The sequence below is a fragment of the Arabidopsis lyrata genome (assembly GCF_000004255.2).
Source record: "Arabidopsis lyrata subsp. lyrata unplaced genomic scaffold ARALYscaffold_1, whole genome shotgun sequence".
In the NCBI taxonomy this organism is placed as follows: domain Eukaryota; kingdom Viridiplantae; phylum Streptophyta; class Magnoliopsida; order Brassicales; family Brassicaceae; genus Arabidopsis; species Arabidopsis lyrata.
Window position 1 is genome coordinate 31,952,381 of NW_003302555.1, and position 13,664 is coordinate 31,966,044.

Here is a 13,664-nt window from a genome sequence, read left to right on the forward strand (position 1 = left end):
GACCACCCGGCGGTAGGAGAAGCACAAATCCTCATCCCTTTCAGCGAAATGACAACCATCACGGTAAGAGACAACATTGACTTCTCACCACCCATCGAAATCCTCCATGTTGAAGGAGATGGCAGAACCGCACCAAGGACCTGTCATGCCTACGAATTACACTCAAGCAGAGATGGATAACTACATCTCCAGGCAATTCTACTGAGGTAACACACCAAAACACAATTGTAAATACCGCTTTTGTTTTTGTTTCTTGTGTTTCTCTTGAATACTTTCTCAAATTTTTATTACACAAGGGACTGTGGAAGTCGAAACTAACACAATCGAGATTTGTCTAGGGTTTTATTTTAGGGATACAATTTGCGAGAATTCTCAAAGAACAACAGAAAGAGCAATAACCAAAGATGGTGTTCTTGTTATTATTGATGAAAAGAGTAGCTTTGATCGTACAAAGAACTAGATTGTAAAAAAAAAAGTGTTTGTTTGCTTTCGAGAGTCAGAGCTTTTCGTAGTCTGAAGTCTAGAGCGTTTTCGCCTCGTGGAGCTCGTGTCAACTCGAACTCGCCGAATTGTTTTGCCAGGTCCTGAGTTAGAGCAAGGTATGCTTCCATTCGTTCATCTCGAGCCGTGTATTCTCCGTTGAATTGGTTGGCCACGAGCTGGGAGTCGCAGAAGGCTCGTAGTTTGTTGATCTTAAGTTCTCGTGCCAACTTCAGTATGGCTATGAGCGCTTCGTATTCTGCCACGTTGTTGGTTGCGTCGAAGTTCAGTCGGAAAGACTGTTCGATAATTTCCCCTTCCTGAGATGCTAAGTGCATCCCGACGCAAGAGCCCTGCTTTGAGGACGAGCCGTCGACATGGAGGATCCAAACGGCGTCGGGCGAATTTTTTCGAATGTTTTCTGGCGGCAGTTCGATGATAAAATCTGCCAAAACTTGGGATTTTGCGCACGTCTTGTTTCTGTACTCAATGTCGTACTCACTGAGTTTTATTGCCCATTTGGCTAGGCGTCCCGATTGGCTTGGACTATGCAAGATGGCTCGGAGAGGTATGGGCGCCATAACGACGATGGAGTGAGATTGGAAGTATGGTCGTAGTTTCCGAGCCGACATTACGACTGCGAGAGCGAGCTTTTCGGTTTGTGGATAGCGCGTTTTCGCATCGGTGAAACTCTGCGAGACGTAGAAAATCGGTTTTTGCTCCCCCCCCTATCTTCTCTGACTATTACTCCGCTGACCGCCGTGTTCGAGATAGCGATGTACAGATATAGCGGTTCACCCGGGATCGGTTTTGCCAAGACTGGTGGATTTGCCAGATACTTCTTTAGTTCCTGGAAAGCTTCTTCGCAACGATCGGTCCACTCGAATTTCTTGTTTTCACGCAGAGTATCGTAGAAGGCCAGACATTTATCAGTAGATCGGGAGATGAATCGGTTCAGGGCTGCGCCTCTTCCGGTCAGACGTTGCACCTCGCGTTTGTTCTACGGGGAGGGCATGTTGAGCAGAGCATCGATTTATTTAGGATTCGCCTCGATGCCTCGGTGAGTTACCAGATATCCCAAGAATTCGCCTGACTTTACCGCGAAACGACACTTTGCTGGGTTGAGCTTCATGTTGTGCAGATTAAGCTGTCGGAAACAGTCGCATAAATGAGCCACATGGTCGTTTTCTTCGAGGGATTTGACTAGCATGTTTATAACAACAAGCATATTTTCACAAATACCCAAATCTATAACTTCACAAATACCCGAAACCATATTTTCAATCAAAATCCAATTCGTTAGGTTAGAAACAGATCAATGCATATAAACCCTAAAATCGCAAAGAGCAATTTTTAAAAAAATAAGATCAATGCATATAAACCCTAACTAAAATCGATAATTTCAAATAATGCAATCACATCTACACCCTAAATTCGCAAAGAGCAACTCGAAATCACATGGAAATGAGAGTAAGAAGGAAATTAGAGTAGGGAAGAAAGACTTGCCTTCGATTTGAGCTCACTGGCGCTGGTGCTGAAGAATGTGTCTGCGGAGGAGCACGATTTTATGGCCGGCGACAAGGTCAGTGGTTTTGGCTAGGCTTGGCATCGAAATTGGTTTGCAATTTGACTGGGATTTGAGAGAGCTCGTGGATCTGAGAGGTTAACTCAGTAGACTAAACTGGTTATGTTTCGCGACAACAAAGGGAAAATAAAAGACAAAAGGCACTTAAGTGAATAATTTTTGCTAAGTGTTGGCGGAATAGGTCATTTTTGTTTCCCGCTTAAAGATTTTTGGGCTTAGCATTTATCAAGTGCTATTATAAAGTAACCAAAATCACGAACTCATCTATTATAGCAGTTCAGGAAAATGCGCTATCGTCTAGTGCTATCAATGTGGACTTTTTTTGTAGTGTAGGAGGATACATCACGCATGCATAACATCTTTGGTTTTCGTTGCCTATAAAAACTTTTGATCAAAATAACTTAAAATGTTCCCACATCACTCTCCATGGCTTCTTTTTGTAAACATCGGCTTTGATCTTCTCTGAATCAGATTTAAAACTCTTCATTTAATAAATCCCTTAATTCAAAAACCTAAATAAACAATATCAGAGCAAATTACGGATCCTTTGATGACAATGCACAAATGATATAAACATTGCTGGCCTTAGGTTAGGTTCGGTAGTTTACAACTCACAGCAAAATCATCATCATCAAAATCTAAATTTCTACATAGTGTTTTGAGGATTAAACCTTCTTCTTCCTTCTCTTCTGTAATAGGGAGTTTCATCCACTGTTCTCTTCACATACTCCATAAACGGTGATGGTGTTCTTGGAGATTCCTCATGGTATATTACTGCACCGCTTCTTCTTTCTGGTGTTCCCGGTCCTGCAGTTCCACTGTTTGTTGCAATTCTAGACCCTATCACTTTCATCGAGATGATCCCTGATATAGCCCACACCAAAACGCACCATAGTATCTTGAACAAAAAAGAGTATCCATCTTTAGACGAAGCTACTAGGGACTCGCCCGTCTCATAGGAGACATCAATTTCTACACTTTGGCCTGTAGAAAACATTTCATCACATGGTAAGTTGAAGAACCAGAGCCTAGTCTATAACCGGTGTAACTGTGCATATGCAACAAAGATCAGTAGCAGGATAAAGAATATCTCTTAGTGTGATCCTTTAGAAATCCAACTGATGCACAAGAAAGATAAATTGATATTACCATGAGTTGAGCCTTGGCTGATCGCTTTAGCTTGGCCAGATGCCACATTGACGGATAGGACACTTCTGTTTGATGTAACCCATTGACCAGAGACTTCATGATCAGCCCCTAAATCACATTGCAAGTTTCTTAGATTTGGCGAGAAATCTGTATTTTTTAACAGAATGCGCATTAAAATGCCTTTATCATGTAGATTTGATTTGACATTTTACCTGCTATGCTGAAATTTAACAAATTTCCAGTGTGAATGACCGGGTTTTGAGGAAAGATATGCGCCCCAACTGAAACCTGCAAAAGAAAATACCTGTGATATAGCCAATTGCGAAAATAATAACAGATGTATGCATACCTACATGACATAAAGTTATTTCTTTACAGAGAATTTTTATAAAGTTAGGTAACTACATTCATGATATTAGTCCTTACCAGAACGTAGTCTGATTTCCTGAGATTTTTGCCGCCAATGGAAACCCGAATGAGAGCTTTGCCATGTTTTATTCCCTTCATTATATACAGAATATAGATTGTACGTCAAAAATCCTAACTGACTTGAATAAACTATTTTTGTTTAAGTATCTTATATAAGCATGTATCAATTCATAGTAAGGATTAACGCACCTTAATGTAGGCACTTGGTTGGTCATTGACAGTCTTAATATACACAACATCCCGATGATTAGTTTCGGCATTGTATGTAATAACACCATGTGCTTCGAGAAAAGGGATTCCTTTCCAAAACAAACCAAAGATTAAAAAAGACAAATACACCAAAAAAATGAAGCATCCAAATAAAAGTATGACAGCATTACCTAAAGTGTCATAGTAATTTATTGGAAGTTCAAGTTCACCGCCGACAGCAAGATCTATCACGTGGAAAGGGATCCCCTCACTCTTCATTCTTATTTGAGCAACCTGACAGAATTATGTTACCAACAAAGTAGACTAATAGAAGATAAATGAAGCAAGAAATTAATAGAATAACTAATCGATTGGCTATAAACTAGAGCAGACAACGATCCTTTACAAACTGAAAGATAGTTAATATACAGACTTCCACATTCAAAATACCTCTGCAACCCTCACACAAGCAGCAATCTCAATCCTTCCACTTGTGCGGTCTTTGGCTTGAATACATGCAACATTGTTGCTATCTGTTGTTTTGACACTTCCACCATTAATTGATATGGTATCTCGTTCAAAATCAGCCGGAGAGCTACAGTCTTTCAATATGGAATAGACTCTATTGCCTCTGTGACTTTGGCCATCCCTATGCTTCTGTGGCTCTAGAGATGAAGGTAATAGACCAGATGATGTATAAAAAGGCGGAAGAACCCAAGTCATAGGAGCGCCAAGCGAAAGAGGGAGATCAGGCACAACAGATAAAATCATTGACGCTTCATATGTTCTAGATTCAGAGTACAAGCCAGGAGACACGAAATCACATGAGAAGGCAATTGTGATTCTGGTTTTGCCAGCTGATCTGTAAGAGAAAAGATAAGCTGCTCGTTAGAATTTCCTGAGTTGTCTAGCTTATGTGAATATGTTTGTGAGTCGTCAAAGTTTACTAATCTACATAAACCTTAGCTGAACAGAATACAAGAATACTAAGCTCAAGTTATTACGAACTGTGTCATTGCCTTCTAAGCTTGAGTAAGTAATTGTTCCAACAATGTTTAACGTGCAAGCTAATTGCACTAGCTGAGCCTACTTTAAAAAGCTGAATGATGCTTAGCATGATGATGCCTTCTAAGGATATTTTAGACTAGTGAAAAGTAACTTCTCTATTAGGATAAGTTTCAATGGCCAACCTGAAAATATTTAATAACCATGATTGGACAATGGTTTGCATCTTATTAATCTATAGAGTATAAATGCAAGAGCACATGCGATAATCTTAAGTTACCTTCCTTGGACGACATTGATAAAGCCAGCAGCATTCTCTTCCACATTGATGGATGATGCAATGAAAATTAACACCTTAACAAGAAAAACAGAGCTTTAAGCGTAAACATAGGAGTTGAAAAAAATAGATTACTATTTATACTGTAAGGGTGAACACTGAATTGGACCTTCTCATCTTCAATAGTCCACTTGTATGCGCTGCAGAGCTCATAAAAAGACAAAAGGTCTCCCTGATAATGTAACCAGGAATCAGATTTTTGCAAGTGAGCTCTCAAACGAATTAACCTAAGCAGTGAGTCATATCTGCCTTATGATTCTCACCTCAGGAAATAATGGGGACGTAGGCATTTCATGACCAACGGCCACAGTGTCACTTTGAGCCACCAGCATCGCAGCAGCAGGAAGTCCTACTTCAGCATTGCCAATTGCCTGACAAACTACAGTACCTTCACTCCCGTAAATCGTTGCATAGATTGTCTGATCACCAAAGAGAAAAGGTCAAAATGTCATATCTTTTGAGTCCACATCTTCCCATAAAGCCTAGCTGGAAATGATTTCATAGCCAAATTTTGTCCTGCTTTAAGTATTGAAAAGACAAGGTAGATTCGAAGCATTTTGCCCCTACCGTGTTGCCGGGTGATGTTGCGTATAGGCGTCCTGATTTTTCAACCTTTGCCACTTCGCTATCCACAGTGGTGTAGTCAACAGAAACATTCATGGTCGGGCCTCCTACAACAGTGAGCTATAAGTAGGAAAAAAAAATGCTGATCAGACAAAAAAAATCGTTTTGTGGACTAGACAGTGACCCAAATCTCAGAGATTAAAAGAGAGAGATATATATATTTCTATCATACCACATAAGAAGCACCGGGAACAAGAAATATTCCTTGTGGGTGAAGTCTTGGAGGGGAATAAACTTCGACTTTAATAGTTTGGCTAAGTACTTTATCTCCTGATTGTTGTCTTGCGCTGACCTATTAAATTTTTTTTTGCTTCAGATGTACCTAAATGTCCTAGTTCTAGAACAAAATCATAACAGCAATGAAAAAGTCAAGAAGTAAACTCACATATAGGGTTGTGATTCCCAGTCGTCTAGCAGCAATTTTAAAAGAGGAAGTTCCCACGTGTTCACCGACCGAAAGTGAATTATCATCAACAGTGACATGCTCCACGAGATCATCCTCAATATGCACCATAATGTCCATAAGTGGGTACTGCACTTATCAACAGTTTAGCAATCAATAACTTGTATGAACAGCTAATAAGAAATTAGTAATTAAGAGACTTTGTTGTACATTCTGTTGATCATTTTTATATTAAAAAATCAGATATACTAGATTGGTGTAGGCGTGTAGCTAGATAGACAATGCTTATTTCAAAACATGTTAGAGCAAGAAAAACAAGAACATGTGAGTATCTACAAGAAATTCGTCTTAAACCTGGGAAGAATCAAAGGTCATCCCATCGTCAATGCCAGTCAAGAGATCAATGGAGTGTGAACTTCCTTCCTGGCACATTCAAATTAGGCATGAGAAATACCATACTAGAGATCACAGAAAGCAATGTAGAACCAAAAACACATGGGAAGGGAATTATACAATACTAAAGAAAGAGATAAGTCTGCTAAACATACCATTATACTTGTCTCATCCCCAGATGCAATCTTTATCCAGTTCACATCTGCAACTTTAATCTGTATAATAAAAATTGCATGAAAGATTAGACTAGACTAAAATCAAGAGTGACAACCCACACACTGATCTCCACAGAACAGGCCGTAAAATATACTCCTGTCAGTCATAGTCATGTTCGTCGTACATTAACAAATCAATAAAATCCCACAAGTCTCCAGAATCAAATTATCATGTTTAGAGCACAAACTTACCAACGCAAGAGCTGAAAGTCGAGGAGAAACCCCAATGTCGTATACTGTCACGAGTGTAGTCCCCAACCCTTTTGGAGATAGCATCATTTGCGAGCATTGCAGGCCAGATGGGGGTCGAATAACTTCTGCTACACGAGAATTATTCACAACTGCTTCCCACAAACAGCTCCCTCCAGTCATTGACAAATTTACCTCCGGGTGAAAAACTATTGAATTAGTATTACAGACCTAGTTGTGGTGCTCTCAAATTATGTAGAACCAGAGACAAAAAAAAAAATGGGGAAATGCAAATAATCATTTCAAAGTTCAAACCATCCATGCTTCCAATGTAAGCATCAAATTATCGATCTATTGTTTGCCAATTTTTAATTGGAAACGCTTGCTAATGAGTAGGATTTACCTTGGCATTAGGATTGAAAAAGACCAGGTTGAACTCTGGTGTGACTCTGAGTGTGGAAACCAACTGCATATTCAACCAATTTACAGAAATAAGAAACAACTACAGTCGTATCTGAGATAGTAACAAGGTAATTCAGATAACTGAAGGAAAGTCTAATGGAGCCGTAAGCGTTGATGATTAAGAAATGTGGGAGTAATGAATAAAGCTATTACAATTAGTCTTCCAAAATGCATACCTGTAAGCGTACAGCATCAGTGAGAGTACTTTGAGAACCTTGTGGAAGCGGAGTTGAGTATGAATAATCAATACCAGAAACGGTGGCTCGGACAGTGCACTATCAAAACAGTATATGGTATATAGTAAAAGATAGATAAATTAACGATGGAAGAATGAAATAATGACGAGGGAATTGGTTTAATATATTTACCAATCCTGATTCGTTGCGAAGAGCCAGAAATCTCTCCCAGCTAGACTTTGTCATTTTTGAGTTATAATCATCGTCCCAGTATGCCAAATTGTTGCAACTGGTCAGTTCCCACCTGAGAGAAAGAGTTGAGGAGTTTGAAAAAGCTTCTCCAAACTCGCTAATACCAACAGCAGCCACACGAATTATCTGCCCATTTGCCACAGTCACAGGAGTTACACGAAGTCGTCCTGGTGCCCTGTCAGCTTGACTAGCAGCTCTAATCACATCAAGCTTGTTAACTGTAAAATGACATGTACAACCTCATGTCATGAGCAAATCATGGCATACAACAATTGAGGTAAATAACCTCTAGAGAAACTCTTGAAAGATCTAACCTATGGAATTGGAGATATTGAACATACCAGGTTCATCAACAATGAGCACAACAGAGGATGGGAAGCTGCAATGAACAGACAATAAAGCTTCTGCAACTGCAGGTACAGGATGGTCCATACCCACCAGATACCCACGCAAGAAGACCAGTTTCTGGATGAGCAGGGATGAGGTGACAGTGTCATCTTCACTTTAGATATAAAAGGTAATACCAACATATATAAATTAATCACATAGAATGTCTGCAACTTACATAGGAGCCAAGCTTCTGGCACGAAATTCTATATATGTTAGCATGGCGGTCAAACTCATGATGCACGTTAACTCTGCTTGTAAGATCCTCCTCATCTTCATACAATGTCTTCACAGTCTCGGTGAACTCAACATTGTCATCCCACCTTTCAGGTCCCCCCAGAAGCATAACGTCAACATATGTCCCAGGTACAAGATATAGCTTACTAACACCAAAATCAGTTTCTTCTTGTGCCTTATCAAACAAATATCCACCGTGATGATTCCCGTCGCTATCTTGTCTGACAGAAAGTGGCAGATAGGCCCCGATACTTAAAGTTGCTTTCAAATCTATTGATTCACTCAACGACTTATCAAAATAATGGAACTCTTTTGCCACAGTTGCTTGGAGTACTGTGCGGCCAGGAGATGAAGTATATATAGAAGCCCGCGAACAAGGAGGGCTGGAGTCCATGCTTCTTAGTTCGTCCCACATCATCATCTCAGATGTCGCATTAACAATAACAAAAGAGTCACTCCCCGTCTTCCACTTTATCAATGAATTAAAAGCATCACATCTAGAGAACGAGGCACCTGATATATATAGGATATCCAAGTTAGCAATATTAAAGAAAATAAAGCAAACCCAGAAAACAGAGATGATATATAAACAGCAGGTGTGATAAAAAAAAACAGGTTCCGGTTATAACCATTTGAAGCCTTCATTGTGACAGCAGCTTTCAGGTGTGATCCAACAACTGTCTCTACTGGGAAGTTTTGCAACATAACCATAGAGGATGGAATGGAAACTTCAACGATAACCTATGGATAACATAATAATCAGTTGAAGCCCCACAATTTAAAGTAGAGCCATAGCATGATAAGTCACAAAAGAGTTTGAGCCTTTAAAATAAATATATTATCAACTAATGGATAATATGCATTAAAGCAATGTACCTCATCAAAATTTTGTGAATCAAAAGTTGACACCACCTTTACAGTGGCTATTCCAGGCCTCTTTGCCTGGATAATTCCATAAGCTGACACCGAAAAAATGCTCATATCTGAAGTAAACCACTTGTAGTCACTCGATGCTTTTGCACAACCTACATCGAGGAGAACAATCATCAAGTCACCATGGTTTTTCAAACTATTAAAGAATAGGTCACGAGAACCATAGATTGGGAACTAACCTCCTGTAACAATTAGCTCCATCTCCTGATAAACAGCAGGGGTCCAAGGGAGTAGAATCTTAGGTGTGTCATCTTTACTGTTCAATGTGAACTGCACTTTCTCACAAACCATAATTTCTTGGACAATTTTGAGAACCTGCTAGAGACGAAGTTGTCAAACTTGCAGTACCAACAAATGGAACGAGACAAAAGGGTTTCCAAAGATATGTAATTTTCTCACTTCTTTTGATTCCTGATGCCCACTGAAGTAAGTCAATGTAGCTGTTAGCTCTCCTAACCCTGGTGACATTGCGTTCAAAATTCTAGAATTTTGCTGACCATATTCAGAGGAAAGTTCATCTGGCAGTGAGAAGATTTTCCAATAATGTGATTCTTTTCCATACAGTTTTATGTCATCCGTCTGCAATCAACACAAAGGAAATTATTATGTTGAACATAACTGCAATATTATCTACAATAAATCATCTGGACATAACTCGGCAAAGGAAAGAGAAACTTAAAAGCAAACAAATGAACAGCAGTGAAAAAAGAAACAGCCAAAAAAGACATGTCACCAGCAGTTTCCTCTCCAGTATAAAGAGACTCATGACCAAAGACAAGCTTATGGACGATTGATTGACAACCAAAAGATTTAAGAAACTATTCACCACGTCCTATAGATAGAAAATACAGAGGCAAGGTAATATTGTCACACAAAGAAACTGATACAAACTACATGTGGGCATGCAAAAAGGTATAAAAATGAAGAGAAATACCTCAGTTATATAGATTTCATGTGCATCAGGTCTTCCAGAGAAAATCTTCATTTGAATTAGATATTGACGACCAGACACCACATACCAATGCATAGATGATGGAAAAGGTTTCGATTCTGTAATAAGATCCCCTGACATTGACCAAGGTGATATGTACAAGATAAGAGTATCTGGAGTGACAACATTAATAGATGATCCTTGAATGTGGCCAGCGACCCGGGTATCCTCAACAACAACAGTTGTTAACCCCAAGCTTAACCCTTTAGTCAGACCTATCAAAGAATCCACTTGAGCAACAGAAGTGTTCAACACAGACCATCTATGATGTGGTGATGGTAGATGCACGGCTGCAAATAAAATAAACAATAGACCAATCAAGAACGGGATTGGAAAGCAACATAACATAGCATGTCACACTCGAGCTACAGTTACAAGTATTTAAAATATGAATTAACGCCACTAAAAAACCATCCTAAAGAGAATAATTCTGCCAGTTTAATATTAAAATGTACTGAGGATGCTCTGTACATTGTTTCCATTTGACATATGTATCAAAAAACCTCAGCTTTAAACACACAACTCAAACATTGCTAAATATCAAATTAATCTCAAAGATGCAGACAAACCTTGAGGAACATTTTCACGCATGACCTTTAACGTGTAACCAAAAGAAGCTCCCATCAGGACATAGACTGGTGAACGAGGTTCAAGAGACATGGCCTCTGCCACCGTTAGTACTATTTCATCGGATATATGGGTCAGAGGATCCTCAAGCAGATGTACTGAAACCTTCTCATGTCCAATTTTGGTTCCCTTCACGACAAACAAATCTGCAAATACACCCTGCATTTACTATGGCACATTAAATCTCTCATCATCAACTTTTTAGATTCGGTAATTCACACTCAACAATAGATATACATACACTATCTGCAAGCTTTTTCTGGATATCCAAGTAGCCACACAGTCCTCCACAGTCAGTCAACGGAGATTCCTTCAAAGGCACATGAGCAAGGTGATGCGTTGATCCACCACTTTCAGGCATCAGCTTCCACATGAATTGTAGACCCACCAGTGAGGAGAATTCGTTTTCTGCAGATAGATTTCAGAAAAATCAAAATCACAACACAAACTGAAGAAATAGGTGCATTATATCAGAACTTTGGGCTATACACTTGTAACTCTTAAGAATGTGTATGATAAACAAAATCCAATTATCAAGCACTAACCTTCATTATCAAAAGCGCGGACTCTAAGCAAGGAAAGTCCATCAAGATCAAGCTTGATAGAATTATGAAAAATCTGAATCCGTGAGAAGTTGTCAATAAACACCTTGCAGCGAATCACCATCCCGGTCTGTATATCAGTGCCATAAACTGCAGTCTCCTTTCTACCACTATACGGAGAAATCGATCTCAGACGCGCGCTGGTTGAGCAACGACTGCTCGAATTAAACTCAGGTATAACTGAGAGAATGTCATGATGATCCCATGACCTGCAAATTTAAACAAAAAAAAAATCAGATTTGTTATCACAGTTTAACAAATATCTAACAAAAATCAGCTAAGTACCATTTGAAGCAGCCATCACTTCCTTGAAGGCGATAATCAACTGGGTTCTTCATCTTCGGAGGTAAGAGTATGTTAACATCGGTAATGTGTGGACCAGAACCTAATTGCGATGAAATTTCTCCAGCCGATAGCAAGAGAAGGAGAAAGAAGAAGCAGAACGAGAAACGAACCATTTTTTTGTTCTTTGTTTTGCTACATCAACGCAAACAAAGGAGAGTAGATTGAAGAAGTAGAGTAGTAGCTTTTTAGAGTGAAGAGTGACCGTGAAATCTAAGAGAGCTTGAAGATGGATGAGATTGAAACCCTAAAACAAGGGTTTTTAGAGGGGTTTATGGAAAGGGGGAAGAAAATTGAGGGAAACGATGATGACGTGGCTGAATTTTGTTGGTGGTGAGGGCAGATTCGATGTCGTTTTAGCGTTTTCCTGGATTCTGCAAAGAGGAGAGTGTTGTTCTTCACGCGCCGATGAGATTTTATTTTTCTTCTTGGCTTATGGGAACTTAAAAAAGCTTTTAAAAATTTTTTTGAGTCTTTAAAAGCTTGGTCCCTAGATTTTTACATTTTTCAAAAATTCAGTATAAAGATTTTACTTAGACGCAATTAGAGACTCTGATTGGTGACACAAAAATATTACAAAAAAATTTGATGGTACAAGATAACAAAAAAATTCACCAGGTCCACCACCGTACCTTCCACCTCCTCCCATACCGCAACCACCTCTGTTGTAACCACCGCCTCCTCCTCCATAACAACCATAGTATCCAAGTGCTGGTTCTTGTGACAACAGAACCACAAGTGTATCTCGCATGCGCAAAGTCAAGTTGAAAATAAGAATAATCTAGAATCGACGCGTGTCAAGAGCTGATTGGACGATGAGAAGAAGGCCGTTAGAAGCAGCTGCTACTTGAGGACGCGTGATTCATCTCTTTCATTTTATCGAATAATTGTAATTTCTTAAGTTTTCCAGAATTCTTGTAAACGCTAGGTTTCTCTCATCTTGAGAGCTAGCTTGTTGATCGTTTTGGTGTTTTCTATGAACATCAGATCGATTTGTTTGGATTTTGGATTGTTAATCGGAGATTCGATTTGTTCTACTTGATTCTGTGAAGTTTACTGTATTAAAGGTATCAGAGATGTGTCTTCCTCGGAAAACATGGCTATAACGAGATCGCAAGATGGTGAACCGAAAGGGAAGGAAGGTGGAAGAAACAGAGGATCCGATGGAGTCGCGGCTTTCGCGATTGGAGGCGTTGGTAGCTAAACAACATAAGGCGATGATGAAGCATATGGCCGAATTGTTTGGTGCGATGAGTAGATCTACAGCTACTAAACTTTCAAAGGATCAATCAAAGTTAGATCAGAGTACACCGCAATCTTCTACGTCGATGGAGGAAAGATCGGGTTACTCAGATCATCGCAGGGAGATGCGTACTAAAATGGTGAGACCTGAAACTAATCAAGGCTATGGAAATCTTACGCGGTTGGGGAAGATCGATTTGATGGATCGATGATTAAGGAGTGGTTGTTTAAGGTTGAAGAGTTTTTTTGGTATTGATGGAACTCTGGAGGATATGAAGGTCAAAATGGCTGCAATTCACTTTGATAATCACGCTGCTACATGGCATCAATCGTTTATCCAGTCTGCTCTGGGACTTGAGGTGTTGTATGATTGGAGAGGATATGTGAAACTTTTGAAGGAGAGATTTGAGGATGT

At 39.5% G+C, this 13,664-nt stretch overlaps 1 protein-coding gene across 1 annotated transcript; it reads right to left on the reverse strand.

Annotated features, from left to right (window-relative positions):
* Positions 1 to 2,530: 2,530 nt before the first annotated feature.
* LOC9328011 (nuclear pore complex protein GP210) lies at positions 2,531 to 12,305 on the reverse strand. Its single transcript, XM_021012610.1, has 30 exons — positions 11,951 to 12,305; positions 11,609 to 11,874; positions 11,305 to 11,471; positions 11,006 to 11,222; positions 10,380 to 10,726; positions 9,845 to 10,024; positions 9,625 to 9,760; positions 9,389 to 9,537; positions 9,142 to 9,253; positions 8,454 to 9,025; positions 8,230 to 8,353; positions 7,829 to 8,106; positions 7,637 to 7,735; positions 7,402 to 7,464; positions 7,002 to 7,193; positions 6,750 to 6,809; positions 6,556 to 6,624; positions 6,184 to 6,330; positions 5,971 to 6,090; positions 5,742 to 5,858; positions 5,438 to 5,593; positions 5,284 to 5,346; positions 5,118 to 5,191; positions 4,283 to 4,694; positions 4,024 to 4,126; positions 3,833 to 3,942; positions 3,641 to 3,715; positions 3,427 to 3,502; positions 3,215 to 3,322; positions 2,531 to 3,049 (listed from the first exon to the last, which is right to left on the reverse strand). Exons 1-30 carry the CDS (start codon positions 12,121 to 12,123, stop codon positions 2,712 to 2,714), a joined length of 5,103 nt encoding a protein of 1,700 aa, XP_020868269.1. The 5' UTR covers positions 12,124 to 12,305; the 3' UTR covers positions 2,531 to 2,711.
* Between the last annotated feature and the right edge of the window lie 1,359 nt (positions 12,306 to 13,664).

Excerpts from the sequence above, each read along its gene's own strand:
- LOC9328011 (XM_021012610.1), bottom strand. The coding sequence starts at position 12,123 with ATGGTTCGTTTCTCGTTCTGCTTCTTCTTTCTCCTTCTCTTGCTATCG. Across the intron at positions 9,538-9,624 it reads GGAGCTAATTGTTACAGGAG|GTTGTGCAAAAGCATCGAGT; the intron begins GTTAGTTCCCAA and ends TCCTCGATGTAG. Across the intron at positions 7,465-7,636 it reads CTGATGCTGTACGCTTACAG|TTGGTTTCCACACTCAGAGT; the intron begins GTATGCATTTTG and ends TTGAATATGCAG.